This window comes from Sinocyclocheilus grahami, unplaced genomic scaffold, assembly GCF_001515645.1.
Source record: "Sinocyclocheilus grahami isolate Dianchi unplaced genomic scaffold, SAMN03320097.WGS_v1.1 scaffold680.1, whole genome shotgun sequence".
In the NCBI taxonomy this organism is placed as follows: Eukaryota; Metazoa; Chordata; class Actinopteri; order Cypriniformes; family Cyprinidae; genus Sinocyclocheilus; species Sinocyclocheilus grahami.
This window is the reverse complement of record NW_015505859.1, coordinates 499,571-515,711: the sequence shown is the minus strand read 5'-3', so window position 1 is coordinate 515,711 and position 16,141 is coordinate 499,571. Positions and strand designations below refer to the sequence as shown.

Genomic DNA, 16,141 nt, shown 5'->3' with positions numbered 1-16,141 from the left:
TAGAACAGCCTGCATTCCTGCAGCCCACATGAATTTTTTATTTTTTTTTGCTTTATAACCCAAACATACCTGTGGCTGATGTTGAGGGTCTTCACATGCAAGCAAAGTCTAGTGGGTTCAGGTTTGTTAGTTTGTTAAATCAATCAGTTCAGATGCTGTTCAACCTATTTTACACCTGAAGATAAAGTGACTTCTAAGGATGTGTTGTTTATAATATATTCATAGCTGTTGATGCACAGAAAAGTCTTACGTAATTGCTTAAGAAAATGGATTTAAAACAAATTTTCCTCAAATGTACTTTTTATTTTTTTTGCATTAGCAAGCGAAAATTTGTAATCTCTGACTATAGTTGGCCGTTGTTAAGCATGATGCACAGCAAAGTGTTAATTGCTTTAGAAAATGGTTTTAAAACCGGTTTTACAGTGTTTCTATTTAATTAGCAAGTAAAAGTTGGGAGGTGGGGGGGAACTGTCCCTTTAAGTTCCATTCTTCCGCAGTAAAATATAGTCCCGGTTGACAGTAGTCTCTATGGGTGCCGCCAGGTGAACAGGTGTTTCGCGTCATAGCCGTTTTAACACTGTAAAAATGTTTTGTATGGTAGCTTAACCTTTACATGTGATTAAAGTGGTAACTGGCTTTATTCAAGTCAAAACTATTATTAAATATCAACAGGACTACATTAGGTTAGATCTACTCGGATGACTCCTTAAAGAAAGAGCCGCGCAGTTTCGCTTTTAACTGTTTATCACTGCTGTATGTCAATCAATCTACATCCAGGAGCGAAACTAGTCGTTTTATAATTATCACTCTCTCTAAACTCTGTAAAACGCATGTCTCCTTAAAAAACACCCTGACAGGGAAAAGCACTCAAAAATAGACAGGGGAAGTCGGTTAATAATTGTCCCCCTCGCGGTGCGCGAGCATTACACCTGTGCCGGTTTGCGCGCGAGCAAAGTCTGCGAGTCAGGAGGAAAAAAAGAAAAGTTCCACGAGCGCGACGGTGACGCGCACCGAGAGTTGCGGAGCGTGTGAGTCCTGAAGGGCAAATAAGAGACCGGAGAAAACGACCTTAAACATATCAAGGTGCATTTCTCTCATTCTTATTTCATATAGGCGCACGTGCATTGCAATGCGCATGTTGACAATGTAGGTTATGTATATGCTGAACATTTTAATTATAAGATCTTGTGTCTGACAAGCAAAGCGTCATCATGGGTTTTGGTGGGCATGATTTCTCTGGTGACCTACAGTAGCACACGGGATGCGCCGCACAAAGCGGGTCTGAGATGCCGGATGGGAGACGCAGAGACCTTCAGGAGGCTCATAGCATCGATTCTTCAGGATATATTTATTTGTTACCGGATATATTTCTCTGGACCATAAGGACGCACTCTAGTCCCACCGGGAATCTTGCTGCGAGGTAGCCGGTATAAATGAAATGCACGGAATGCATGCAAAACTCTTCTATAAAATAACATATATTGGGATTTATTGTAGCTAGTTATTTGTAATAAATTCGCGCCACGACCATAAGCATCTCAAAAGCCTGATTTTATACTCAAGGAGTGCCATGTTGTGTTCTTCATTTACCTGATTTACAACTGAAGATATTTCATTTTTGTCTTTTTATTTTCTCGTTAACCCATGAAAGGGATGACAGTTGCCTTGCTTTTTGAGAAACTACTGAGTAAATTGTCATTGTTTGGATTAAAGATGTTGGATTCGGATGTGAAAGTGGAATAATCATTCATAGAGCATTAACAACTGTGAGGACTGGACGTTGGACCTGCTATTTCTAACTGTTTCTGACTTTTTTGGTGAACTCAAACAATGGGGATCAAGCTGAGAGTTATTCTGGGAATGTTTCAGTTCGTCTCATTTACCAGGATACCAACACAATGTGCCAAAACACCGGTAAGAACATGTTTTTAATTGTAATAATAATAATAATAGTAATATTTTTGTGATTATTTAAAATGTTGGACAGTAGCATAACAGTGCACGTACAGGTACAATACTGTTTAATTAGCTGTTTTAAAGTGTGTGTTCTTTATAATCTTTTAGTCTTTAAGCTTAAATTAAATGAATTGAGCTACTCTGGTCTTGCTGTCTTTTATCACATCAGATTGGATAAGTATCTTTTATCGTGGCAGATTCCTCTCTATTGCTTGTCAAATGTATTTGATAGAGCTGAGTTAATGCACAACACTCTTCTGAGCATTTTGTGTGTTGAAATAACCTGACGGTCATTGACGTTTGGCAGCATGAAAAAGGTGCTGCTTTTAAAGATGCAGTTCTGTGATAAAAGCCACCAATTTAGTGATCACAACAGTGGACATGTGTTTAGTGTTTAGTGTTGCCTGAGAACACATTAAAGCGAGCTGAGGGTGTTAAAAAGCACATCATGGGGGTGTGGCCTCTATTATAATGTGGTGTATTATAATAATTTAATATAATATAATGCTAGAATATTTTTTTTAAATATGCATTAATTAAATACATGTAATTTAATGTGCTTAAAATATTATTTTATTTTATATTTTATTTTCCCCCCTCAATAGCCTACATATAATATCTAATAGGCTATATCTCGTATAGAACGAATGGGTGTTAAATAATATTTTGTGCGATTATTAAATATGGTATTTTAATAATATTTTAATAAATATTTATGTATTGTAATATGATTTTTATTTATTTTTTTGCTGTGTCTCAGAAGGACAGACAGTGACGCACATCTTTTCTTATCTTTATCTTCACTTATACAAGCTTTTGTCAACATTACAGTCATCGGTATACGACACCTATTGTTAGCACCAATAGCGTTGCGAGATGAATATGAAGGCAGGATGGCAGAATGCACTGAATTTGCGCATCTCCGCAATGTGGTCCGTGTTCGTGTGGCCGGAGCTCTGCTTTATGGATGCATATCATTAGTCTTCGTAATGATGCAGCTCCACTCATCGTTTGTCCTGTTGTGTTTAGCTGAAACTTCGTTTATTTATTTTAGCCTGCAGTTTGGCATTAGTATATTTAATTTGATGATGCTGAAGATGCTGTGAAATGTAAACCTTCCGAATGTTGCAATGCATTATTGCATGCTGCTAGTTGTAAGTGCAGCTCAAATCCATGGTGAGGTATGGCATGGTTTTCAAAAGTCTAACCCTGTGACCTTTAGGTTTCTCTATGTCACGTAGAGATGTTGAAGTTGCTATTGCCAGGTGGGCAGTGATCAGGGTTGCCAGGTCCCAGACAAATTTTCAGCCCAAAGCTGACTCAAAACTCGCCCAAAAGGAATCAAAACTACACTGGAAAAATTGACTTTAATAATCTTCACTCGGAAATTGCTAGTAAATTTCACAATTGACTACAAAGAACACATTGTAGTTTGTACACATCTTCACTCAATAAACTGAATATTTTATGATCTTAGGACAATTTCTTTTGAATCGCTCTTCTTTCCACAGTCAGTCTTGTTTTGTCTTCACACAAGCATCATCGTGCAATTAATGCCAAACTCGGTTAACCTGCCTTAAAATCCAGTTCTGATGTTGGTGAAACTCATGTAATCTGTAGTTTGTGAGGTGACATCAAACATTCATCAGATCCCCATAATTTCTCCTTATACTTGCGGTCCTTGGGTTGCCATATATTCCAAGGATCAATACACTTAAAGGGTTACTCCACCCCAAAATGAGAATTTTGTCATTAATCACTTACCCTCATGTCGTTCCAAACCCGTAAAAGTTTCGTTTGTCTTCGGAACACAATTTAAGATATTTTGGATGAAAACCGGGAGGCTTGTGACTGTCCCATTGGCTGCCAAGTAAATGACACTGTCAAGGCCCAGAAAAGTATGAAAGACATCGTCAAAATAGTCCATCTGCCATCAGTGGTTCAATCTGAATTTCAAAGCGTAAATAAACAGAGAAAATGTATCTGTGTGGTGCGGCTGACACAGACAAGTAGAACAGTATACGCAGTTTGCGTTCAGTGGATATAATCCAAAATGGCGCTACGGTGACTCCTCGGAGACGCATTGTTGAATAAAGTCGTTATTTTTGTTTTCTTTGCATACAAAAAGTATTCTCATTGCTATATAAAATACAGATTGAACCACTGATGGCAGATTGACTATTTTGACGATGTCTTTCATACTTTTCTGGACCTTGACAGTGTAATTTACTTGGCAGTCAATGGGACAGTCACACGCCTCCCGGTTTTCATCCAAAATATCTTAAATTGTGTTCCGAAGACGAACTAAGCTTTTACGGGTTTGGAACGACATGAGGGTAAGTGATCAATGACAACATTTTAATTTTGGGGTGGAGTAACCCTTTAAAGTGAAGATAGCAAAACATAGCACATAATAAAAAGAGCTATTTTCATTATTCTTTGTCTACAGATAAACATTTTGCCACTGTGGTATGTTAGAAAACTATCCCAAAAAAACTTTTCCACAGATGCATTTTCAAAATAGGCCAATTGTGCGGAAAAACCACGACCCTGGCAACACTGGCAGTCGGTGATGTCTAGAATTTTCTGTTTGCAATCCAGCATGTGCAGTGCAGTCCAGAAATCTGAGACCACTAGTGAAAATGCACCTATTTGCTTTTTTTTTTCAAATAATATCAGCATAATAATGTTCGATTAGTGACATAAAGTAAAAAAAATGTATGTCTGGGATTAAGTTAATTTGAAGTAAATTAAACAGATTACTAAAGTATGTTTTAGAGAATATTATCTCAGTCTTTCTGCTTGAGAGTTTCACGTTCTGTTCAACGTGTTTCTTGTCGTTTATTTGTAATCCATTGTGAAATTTACTAGCAATTTTTGAATTAAATTTTTTTCCAAATAACAAAATCCTACACCAATTTTCTTCAGTGAGGTGCGGAATCGTAATATTTTTCTTCATTTTACGTCATAATTTTTCTATAGTTTTGATGCTTGAACATCCTAAAACGTTGTTTATTTTCAGGTTTAAAAGAAAAAACTTCCAGATTTTCCATGTGGTCTCAGATCAGCTATAGCAGTGCCTGATACCTGCTGTTCAGACTGAAAACCTCAGCTCTTAATGCTTAATGTCCATTCACAGATGCCAAACTGACCCACGGGCTGCAGGTGGAGGGGGATTGTGGGAGAATGAGGCAGCTGAGCTGATGATTGTGCTCAAACTCAATTGAGCCATGATGCAGCCAAATCCAGCCAACTGCTGCAAAAAAACCTGGAAGCGCTGTAATTGTCAGTGTGTGTACATTTCAGAGAGAGAAAGTGAATGTTAATGTGTATGTGTGTGTGTGTGTGTGTGCCAGTCGCCATGCCAGCTCTGAGCTGGCTGCTGTATTTCACAATGGCACCGAGGCAGGAGGTAGATGAGGAATTGACCAACTCAACCCTCATATTGCAACATGCAATCTGCCTGCGTGCAATGATCTGCCTGTTTTCTGATAAATATTGCGTTTAATTGCATTAAAACTTTATTTGATGCCATCGTTTCAGAATAAATGCACACAAACACTCACGTTGTGAGGGTATAAACTGAATGTGCTGGCCTATTTCAGCGTAAAATCACCTATAAAGCAATTGTCACACATTGGAAAAACTACCCACACAGTAAGCAGCCAGACATGGTGCAAGGAAGCAGTGCATGTGTGTGTTGTTTGCGCTGCAGTGCAAAGTCTGCTTTCTCCCTCAGCGGTGACCTTGTTCCAGTGTGCGGATCTCGCCGTAAGAGGGGCGTGTTTGTGTGAATGTGTGCTAACATCCATCTTTATGCTGCTCTGGCACAAATAAACACTAGAAAATCATTATAAGTAAAAGTTTTTAGCATTATGTAGACTGGAATCAGCTCTTCATGGCACCATATAGAGTGTGCGCTTTTGTTATTGTCTCTGCTGTATGTTGCGTCTGACACTTTGTCTGTTTCCTTTCCTCTAGTCAGACCATTGGATGCCAACAGAGAGCCACGAATCTGGAGAAGGTAGTGAGCCTTGCTTTCTTTTGTTGTCTTATTCTCATAGGTGTACTACTAATTTAGTGAGGTTATATATAATAAAACAGAGTATTCTAAAATGAATCATTCTGGTCCTCAGTGCTCATGGCAAAACACCTCTTTGGCAGATACTGTCATTGCATTGCACCCATAAAGGCCACCTACAGTACAGCACAGTGCACCTACAGTTTCTTTTGTTTTAAAGAAATTAATATTTTAATTCAGCAAGGATTCATTAAATTGATCAAAAGTGACAGTAAAGATATTTACAAAAGATTTCTGCATTAAGTAAAAGAAATCGAAAGAAAAATACTGAAAAAATATCATGGTTTCCACAAAAATATTAAACAGCACAGCTGTTTTTAACATTGATAATAATAAGAAATGATTCTTGTGCAGCAAATCAGCATATTAGAATGAATTCTGAAGGAAATGTGACATTGAAGACAGGAGAAAATTCAGCTTTGCATCACCTTACATTTTAAAATATATTCAAATAGAAACAGTTATTTTAAATTAGAATCATATTTCACAATATTACTGTTGTTATCTTAGCGACTTTTGAATGGTAGAGTGTGAACCTGGTTTTAAATGATTGTTTATTTGATTGGAAGTTCACTGAAAGAATCTACATAATAATGTTACACTTTAATTAAAATTGTTTATAATATTTTATTTTACAATATGTTATATTGTATAAATCGATGTTTTGGAGAGTAAATAAATAAAGGGTTTTTTATGTTGCATTAAAGGTGCTTGAGATCAGTGCATTTTATATTGATAGTTTCTTTAAAGTACCAGTACATTGGTACTTAATATTTAAAGGAATGTTCTGAGTTAAATACAATACAATGTGACATGCTGTCAATTACCACAAAAATAATTGAAATACTTTAGTTTGTAATAGCAAGGAAATCTTCATTTACAGTGCACGCACTTTACATTTAATGGTGTTGCACCAAGATACTGTTTTTAAAGTACAGCCACAAGACTTGAACATTATACATGTTCACATGAGACTGGTGTGTCATGATAGGAACAGATTGTTTACACTGAGAAAAATAAAGCAACAGGAATTCTGTTGATAACACATCTACACAAAACGGATATTGCGTCAAGAATTTTAGATCCTTGCATCAATATTTATGTGTATATGTGATGTATGTACATGTATAATGTTGTTTTCATTTAATGATGAGGCAGGTTGTCTAATTAGCCTTCCAGAATGTGTTAATGTACATTTTATATTGATAGTTTCTTTAAAGTACCAGTACATTGGTACTTAATATTTAAAGGAATGTTCTGAGTTAAATACAATACAATGTGACATGCTGTCAATTACCACAAAAATAATTGAAATACTTTAGTTTGTAATAGCAAGGAAATCTTCATTTACAGTGCACGCACTTTACATTTAATGGTGTTGCACCAAGATACTGTTTTTAAAGTACAGCCACAAGACTTGAACATTATACATGTTCACATGAGACTGGTGTGTCATGATAGGAACAGATTGTTTACACTGAGAAAAATCAAGCAACAGGAATTCTGTTGATAACACATCTACACAAAACAGATATTGCGTCAAGAATTTTAGATCCTTGCATCAATATTTATGTGTATATGTGATGTATGTACATGTATAATGTTGTTTTCATTTAATGATGAGGCAGGTTGTCTAATTAGCCTTCCAGAATGTGTTAATGTGAACAGAGTTTTTACAAAAGCATGTCACAGATTCTGTGTCGAGCCTGGAACTTTCCATAAAGAGTGAAGAGTTTTCTTCTTCAGTGTTATTCATATATTCTCTCTCTCAGTGGTGAGGTGGTTAGATGTGTATCAAAGAAGCGGCTGTCATCCCAGAGAGACGCTGGTGGAAGTTTGGCAGGAGTTTCCGTGGGAGACACATCATCTCTTCCTGCCATCGTGTGTAACGCTGCGCCGCTGTGGAGGCTGCTGCTCTGATGAGGCGCTGGAGTGTGTGCCGTCTCAAACACACACACTTGTCATGGAGGTACACACACACACCAATGCACCTAATGCAGAGTTCACACAGGTGCAGTTCCTCACGTTAACTGTGCAAACATTTGACATCCAGTATCTTTTTATCTTCATTTTGAACAGTATATCTTTTACTTTAACCTTTATAACCCAACAAAGTTGTTTTTGTGAAATGTTTTGCTTGAAAAAAACATGCTTGAGCTACTGTATACAGTATGTCTTTAAAATAAATGCTATTTGTTTTGATATTTTGTTGTCTAATGCAATGGCATTCATACATTCTTAATTGTGGCTGCATTGTCCAAATACTTTTTAGGGACCTCTGTATATCATTGCATACACAATTGTTCAAAAGTTTGTGGTTGGTGAGATTTTTCTAATGTTTTTGAAGTCTCTTATGTTCACCAAGGCTGCATTTATTTACCAAAAATACAGTACAAACAGTAATATTCTGAAATATTATTACAATTTAAAATAACTATGAATATAATATAATTTAATATATATATAAAAATGTATATACAATTATTCCTGTGATGTAAAGCTGAATTTCCTGCAGCCATTACTCCAGGCTTTAGTGTCACATGATCCTTCAGAAAATGCTGATTTGCTGCTCAAGAAACTTATTATTATTATCAATGTTAAAAACAGTTGTACTGCTTATTATTTTAAAAGTATTGTCTTACTGACACCAAACTTTTGAAAGGTTAATGTACAGTAAAATGCTCTTCATTTCAACCCTCACAGAAACACTCAGAAACCTTTCACACATACATTTACTATTTTACATTCACATGCTTAATGTGGATATGCAACACTCACATGCTTGTATACATACATCAAAAATGAAAGATTTTTAGGGGCAAAGTACTTCCACACACAAACATACCACGTTTAATGCAAGATCTCAAACCTCACAGCTTAGAATGGTGAATAAAACATCCAGAAATGCACACACACACACACAGAGGACACACAGCATGAGTTAGTCATACATATTCAGTGTGGCTAGATGGAGTCTCTAGTGTAATGGATCAGGTTGGATCCTGGTCACGTACTGTATAGAGAGATTGAGGGATAAAAGATGGAGTCATTACTATGCAGAACAGACTGCATCTGTGTGTGTGTGTGTGTGTGTGTGTGTGTGCATTTTAACTCTGACTCCTGCTCTGTTGAACTCTACAGCTCATGAGGACCTCATACATGAAGCATGAACTTGTGCAGCTGCCTTTTATCGAACATAACCAGTGTGAGTGCAGGTGAGATACATGCTTACACACACACACACACACACACACACACACAAACCTAGCAATGTCAGTAAGGTCAGCATACCATAGACTTATATTGTTTTAATATAAAGCTAATTATTATGACTTGCAGACTAACCCAAACCCTAAGGGGGAGTACACATGACATGCTCTCATGCTTAAAAAATTCTAGAAGTAGCACATTGAAATGGAATGGTAAAAGCTGAACTGCTTTTAATTTGATTCACCATCTTAAAATCGCTTAAAATCAAACACTGAAAAACTCTGATGCAACATCGAAGACCAATGCATCTGAGCAAAAATGTAAAAACTGCAAGGAACATGAGAACATGTTCTGAGTGAACGGCACCTAAACCCTAACTAAACAAAATAATTTTGCATTTGTAGAATAATATAAAATAAATTATATGTACAACAAAATCCTAATAATTACTAAAAACAGATCATTATAAAAACCTGAAAACTTCAGAAAAAATACTTTGAAATTGTTAGGGTTTTCTCTGGTTTTGACATCAAAACATAATCAAACATGCTGAGTAAGCAAAGGTTTTTATACACTACTGTTCAACAGAGATGAAATGTCACACACCAATCCAAAACCTATCTGACTTTCAGATCACCCCTCACACACACACAAATGCACTTCCACCCTGTTTGTCACATGGGGAATGACCCCATCTCCCCACGGACTACTTTCTGAACCCAGTCACAGAAAGTCGTCACCCCTGAAACACTTTTCTGTTGGCGTGTAGCCGAGCTGTCAACATCAGCTCTTTATCGGGTCATTGTGAGGTTCTCCTCAAAAGCCTTTTCAGAGGCTGTGGGGTTCGGATTAAGGCCAGGGGTGGAGCAGAGCATTCGGTAAGAGCATTTACATGCGCTCGCCTCTCTATCCTCTCTTTGTAATACTGATCTGCCCCGTACAAACTAAACTCACCACTGTTGACCAACCCTGAGTTACTTAAACACCCACGCTAACCACACAGGCAATCAGCCAACATTATTAACTGCGTCCAGTCTGGTTGTTCCACAAAGGCTCACGTTATCATGCAATAAAACATGTATCTTACTCATAATGTTTACACTCTCACATGCTAGGACCATTATCTTATGAAAAATAAATATGCACAATGAAATACTACTAGCATTTACACAATTCTGATCTACATTATCTCATGTGGAAGTATGCAGAATATTAAATACAAATGTTGATGTTGTGGGTGGTTGTTATGTGGTTGCCTAAGCATTTTGGATGGATACCAGGATGTTCTGGGTGGTTGCTTACTGGTCCAAGTCATATCTTAAAGGAGTAGTTCACCCGAAAATGAACATTTGCTGAAAATGTACTTATCGTCAGGTCAACCAAGATGTAGATTCATTTGTTTCTTCATCGCAACAGATTTGGAGAAATTGAGCATTACATCACTTGCTCACCAATGGATCCTCTGCAGTGAGTGAGTGTCATCAGAATGAGAGTCCAAACAGGTCCGTGCATATAATCCGTGTATCATTCGATTATTCGTTTTTTGATTTAATATTGAAAGTAGAAAAATTAGAAAACGGCTCCTTTTTCGTTTTTTTTGTTTTTCTCCAAAAAACGAGAATTCAGCTTAAATTTTCGTTTTTCGTTAATGGGTGGAAAAATTAATAAACAGCTTGAATATTTGATTTCTACATGTAGGCAGGAATTAAATTCCTCTTTCTGCTGATTGGTCAGCCGAAGATCAAACCGTGCCATCATCAGTTCTTCTATGAACCACAGGGAATACTCATCTTTTAAAAGGCTTCATTTAGATTATTTGACGTTAAATGCATCACATAAGTCACTTTGGAATAAATCACAGTTGGCCTATGTATCATGATAAAAAAAAACACTTTACAGTCTGGAAATACTTTAGGCTATAGCAAATTATTTTGCGGACCCCCTATCACTTTAAGAACCACTGGTCTACACAGAAGAAAGAACTGTCTAGATTCTGCCCCGATACGAGTTGTGTCGGTTTATTCATTAGTCTGTTTGTTTGATGAAAAATTTGAAATTGATAAAATGGGTTATTAATCCGTACAACTGCAGCAGCGGAGGACTATTATTCTGCTGCGTGATACTGCGGAAGATCTGATGAAGGCACGGTTTGATCTTCGGCTGACCAATCAGCAGAAAGGGACGTTTAATTCCCGCCCACGTGTAGAAATTGAATATTCAAGCTGTTTATTCATTTTTCCACCCATGAACGAAAAACGTAAATTTAAGCTGAATTCTCGTTTTTCATTTTTTTGGAAAAAAACGAATGATCGAATGATACACGGATTGTATATGTATATTGCGTTCATTCATTTTTTGATTTAATATTGAAAACAGAAACATGAGAAAATGGCTCCTTTTTAATTTTTTTTTTCTTCAAACAATAACAAAAAATTTGCCTTGATTTTTTTACGTTCATGTGTAGAAAATGGATAAACAGTTTGAATATTTGATTTCCACATGTGAGCCAAATGCTGATGTCATCACATCTTCTTCAGTTCTGAGCAACAGAATAATAGTCCTCTGCTGCTATAGTTAAAGCATTTATTCCGACTACATTTAATCTCTTTCTCATCAAACAACCAGACTAACAAATGGCTTGACAAATGTACTGGAGCAGACAGGGCTTACTTATGTGTAGACATTCTCTATGGCAAATAATTTTTGGGGGGGAAAAAACGGGGGCCCATTTTCTCATGTTTCTGTTTTCAATGTAAAAATAAAAAAACAATGAATGCAACTACATGAACCCAAACAGCTGATTAAAAAAATCACAATAATCCACAAGTAATCCACACAACTCCAGTCCATCAATTAACGTCTTGTGAATTGAAACGCTGTGTTTATAAGAAACAGATCCATCAAAGATTGCTTCTGCCCAAAATACCATTCCATAATCCATAACATTTCCTCTAGTGAAAAAGTCCATCTCCTGTTGTCCTTTCATATCAAAATCCACTGATATATTTGTTTAGAACAGTTTTGGACTGTTTTCACTTGTAAACGGTGCTTGATGTGTGAATATTTATCTCTTGATTCAGACATGATGACTTTTTCACTGGAAAAACGATATTATGAATAAAGGACTTGTATTTTAGTTGGAAGCAACAGTTTGAAGTTAAAAACGTATTAATGATGGAGTTGTTTCTTACAAACACCCACCAAATCTGTTCCAATGAAGAAACAAACTCATCTTCATCTTGGATTGCCTGAGGGTGAGAAAAATTTCAGCAAATTTTAGTTTATGGGTAAACTATTAATTTAATTTCTCTTGAAAAATTGATAAAATCACTAAAGCCAAGAACAAAATTTGCACTGTCAAGTTTTGGGTGTTATTACATATTTGTGTTGTTATGGTTAATAGAAGGCACTAATTTAAATATGTATCAAGCAGCAGGTCACTGTGCACCAATCAGTAGTGACTGCATGAACATATCCAGATGTTTTGCTTCATAATAATTAACTAATAACATGACTTAATAAATTGCAAAACCTTTTGTAAGGTAATCTTATTACTCACCCGATTCAATGTGATTTTATGACACATTTGCACCGCAGTGACAGATTTTGTTCTAGTGTTACACTCTTAAAAATAAAGGTGCTTCAAAAGGTTCTTCAAGCGATGCCATAGAAGAACCATTTTTGGTTCCACAAAGAACCATTCAGTCAAAGGTTCTTTAAAGAACCATCTCTTTCTTACCTTTTTATAATCTGAAGAACCTTCTTTCGCCACAAAGAACCTTTTGTGAAACAGAAAGGTTCTGCAGATGTTAAAGGTTCTTTCTGGAACCATTTAGACAAAAATGGTTCTTCTATGGCATCGTGAAGCACCTTTATTTTTAAGAGTGTATGTAACTAGATATTGTTCTCATTGTAAGAGCTTAAAATAAATTGATTAATGTATGTATCTAGTTTTGTTGCTTTGCGTTGCACCACTTGCACTTAGGGTGGAAATAATTGATGCTCCCTTTTTTTATTCAGCATCGCAAACCAAGTTAAGTCCTAAAGTTGAATACTTGTCGTTAGGGGTTTATTTAAAATGATGAAATATGAGCAAAAATAACAGTACTTGAATATCCCTGTGTGTATGCTATGATAATGTTTGATCTTTCTTTTAATTGTTTTGTTTTTACGGTCTTTTCCCTACAGGCTAAAAGCAAATCTTTATGCAGAGCCAACCAGGTAAATTGTTTATTTGTGTGTGTGTGTGTGTGTGTGTGTGGGAGAGAGAGAGAGAGATGTGAAGGTTCACCAGCAGTGTGAACAGCATTTGCCCGCGCTTCCCTTTGCCCCACTGCGCACACACACACACATTAACTCCATGGAGATGGTTGCATGAGTTAATTGTGTGTGAAAGGCAGAAGTGGTTCATTCTGTTCTGCTATGATACGCTGACCCTAATGTTAAAGAGAACAGCTACTGCTTTTTCCAAATGTCTCTTTCATAGTCCTGTTCAAGATCCTCTAGACGAAAAACACAAATCTGATTGCTTAGAAAAGTAATTGCACACTTCTCCTCTCAGTCGCATAATTTGAGGCATCATTTATGTCTCTTGCACAAACTGTGTGCGATGAAGTTTCATATTTAGTATCAAACAACTATAATGATATACTTTTATACCACTATTTTTGGCAGTTTCATTTCAAGATTGAGCCACATTCAAGTGTGTATCCTAACATCAATATTTGCTAATTAAAACCAATAGTGGTATTAGAACTGTGATGAAAGCAGGCGATAATTAATTATAAATGTGTTTAAGTGGGATGTAATGTATGAACTTGGTCCTGATTTTACAATAGTTCTCCCCCTTATTGCCAGTGGACAGTCAGTCTGTTCATTTAAAGTGAATTTTTCTGGAAAAAGATAATTGAAAAACGAATAAAAGTAAAAAAAAAAAAAAAAAAGAGATTGGGACAAAATAAAGTTGTTAAAATTCCCTGTGAGTTCATCCCAGTAGAATATGTTTATGTAGACAAAGATAACTATAGTAATGCCTGGTGTACATTGGACAATCAGAAATTTAGGATGACTGTCTATCAAAGTATGCTTGCTGATACGACCTACATCTACTGACTAGCCAATAAAAATGCAACATGAAAGGACATACTGATTAACGCGACATGCTATGGAGGTGAAAAGAGCTAAAAGGAATACCAGTATGTGGGATTTCAGAAGGAATTTATTGTCCTCCCCTGCCACCTCCTCTTCTTTTTTTTCAGTACACATAAAAACCACAATTGCCAAAGCGTTATTTATCTTGCTCTATTTGTTTACCACTATACTATTTGTTTTCTTCTATACTAACTTGCATCATAGCTTACGATTCGATATGTGTCATCATCGCACAGTCTATATACATATTGTACCCAAGTATAATAGATCTATGTCACACAGTGTGGTTTGTAATAATCTAATAAGACTGCTGAAGTCGCACAGTCTGTAGAGGGCATAAAACATTTTTAATTTGCAAACAAGGTGTCTCTGACTTCTAAAAGACTCAATCAGTTGCTTTGGTGTATGTGTGTGAGTGTGTGTGTGTTTGTGTCCAGCTGGCGTGCGTCTTGCACTGTTGGAAGGGAGTCAGAACCCAGAACCCTCCTTTGTTGGGAAACGGAACAGAACATTCATTTTATTGCTTAATTAGGCCACTGGTCCCTGAGGAGCCTCAGAGAGACCAGGGCTAAAGGATCACGAGAATTAAGACTTGATAAAGTCATCTCAAGACTCTCCAAATTAAATTTCTGAATTAAATATGTAAAATGCAGTTTAATACTTTTTATGTTGACATACAATATTTGTGGAAACACTAGAGTCATGATGGTGTACTTTATTTATCTATTTTTATTGGTTTATATTTATTAAATGTTGTAATTTTTTTAGGCAAGGCCCACAGACAACAAGAAAAGGCAGAAAGCGACAAAGGGGGAAACCAAAACGAAAGAAACACATAGGAAAAAAGCCGTAAGTTCATAATTTCTTATTAGAAAAAAATAGTGATGTTAAACAAAAATTATTTTCTTAATCAGAATTTTCTTCTTGAATTCCAGTAAAAACATCTGAATGTTCTTAAAACAAGATAAATGTACTTGAGAAGCTAAATTGTGTAAAATATTAGGACGTCTTCAGAAAATATATATCCTAAATTAAGTTCATTTACCTCAGTGACAAAATGTAATGAGGTTTATGCTTAAAACAAGGGGAAAAAATGAAATTGATGTTGTACTCAATTTTGCTCAAATGAATCTTATTTTAAGGCTGTTTGCATATTTTTACTGGAAAAAAGAAAAAATACAGATTAATATATATATATATATATATATATATATATATATATATACAGTATATAAATATATATTATATATAATATAATTATTATTTTTTTAATCTCGCCTTAAAGGTGCAATAGGTGATTGTCTTCAGAAACATTTTTTGTTATGCTGGTTAAAAGTCTCTTCACATCCTGATAGCAATCATTAAGTTAAGTGGTCTAAATGTATCTGTCTGTATTTATATATTCTGTGGAAGGTGTAGTACCAAGAAATGTTCGTCCAATCAAAACATTCGGTACGAGCGTTTTAATTAGCTTTCCTACCTGCCTGTCAACGTATGTATTAGCATACCTCTGCGCACCCTGTTCGCGCAGACAGGATACGTCATCAGAGTGAGAATGGCAGACAAACATCAACAACTCGATCTTCCGTACTGGTATTGTAGTACTTTTAAAGTTTTCTCACCGGTGAATGACACATGATGTAGCCCAGCGGTTAATCCAGTCCTCGCGCCAGCTCGTTAGAAGTGAGCTACGTGCATGAACTGTGTTCCGATCGATATGATCCCTACACAGTGTTCATTGCT

At 36.2% G+C, this 16,141-nt stretch overlaps 1 protein-coding gene across 2 annotated transcripts in view; it reads left to right on the top strand.

Annotated features, from left to right (window-relative positions):
• The first annotated feature begins 995 nt into the window (after positions 1 to 995).
• LOC107559284 (vascular endothelial growth factor A-like) overlaps positions 996 to 16,141 on the top strand; it is a 25,773-nt gene continuing 10,627 nt past the window's right edge. Inside the window, exons 1-6 of one of the 2 annotated variants that reach the window (XM_016243038.1) lie at positions 996 to 1,914; positions 5,938 to 5,980; positions 7,810 to 8,006; positions 9,179 to 9,252; positions 13,436 to 13,468; positions 15,167 to 15,247. In XM_016243038.1, coding sequence (XP_016098524.1) covers positions 1,831 to 1,914; positions 5,938 to 5,980; positions 7,810 to 8,006; positions 9,179 to 9,252; positions 13,436 to 13,468; positions 15,167 to 15,247 — 512 coding nt within the window. In that variant the 5' untranslated portion in view covers positions 996 to 1,830. The remainder of the gene's footprint in view (positions 1,915 to 5,937; positions 5,981 to 7,809; positions 8,007 to 9,178; positions 9,253 to 13,435; positions 13,469 to 15,166; positions 15,248 to 16,141) is intronic. The other variant, XM_016243039.1, reaches the window with a different exon arrangement.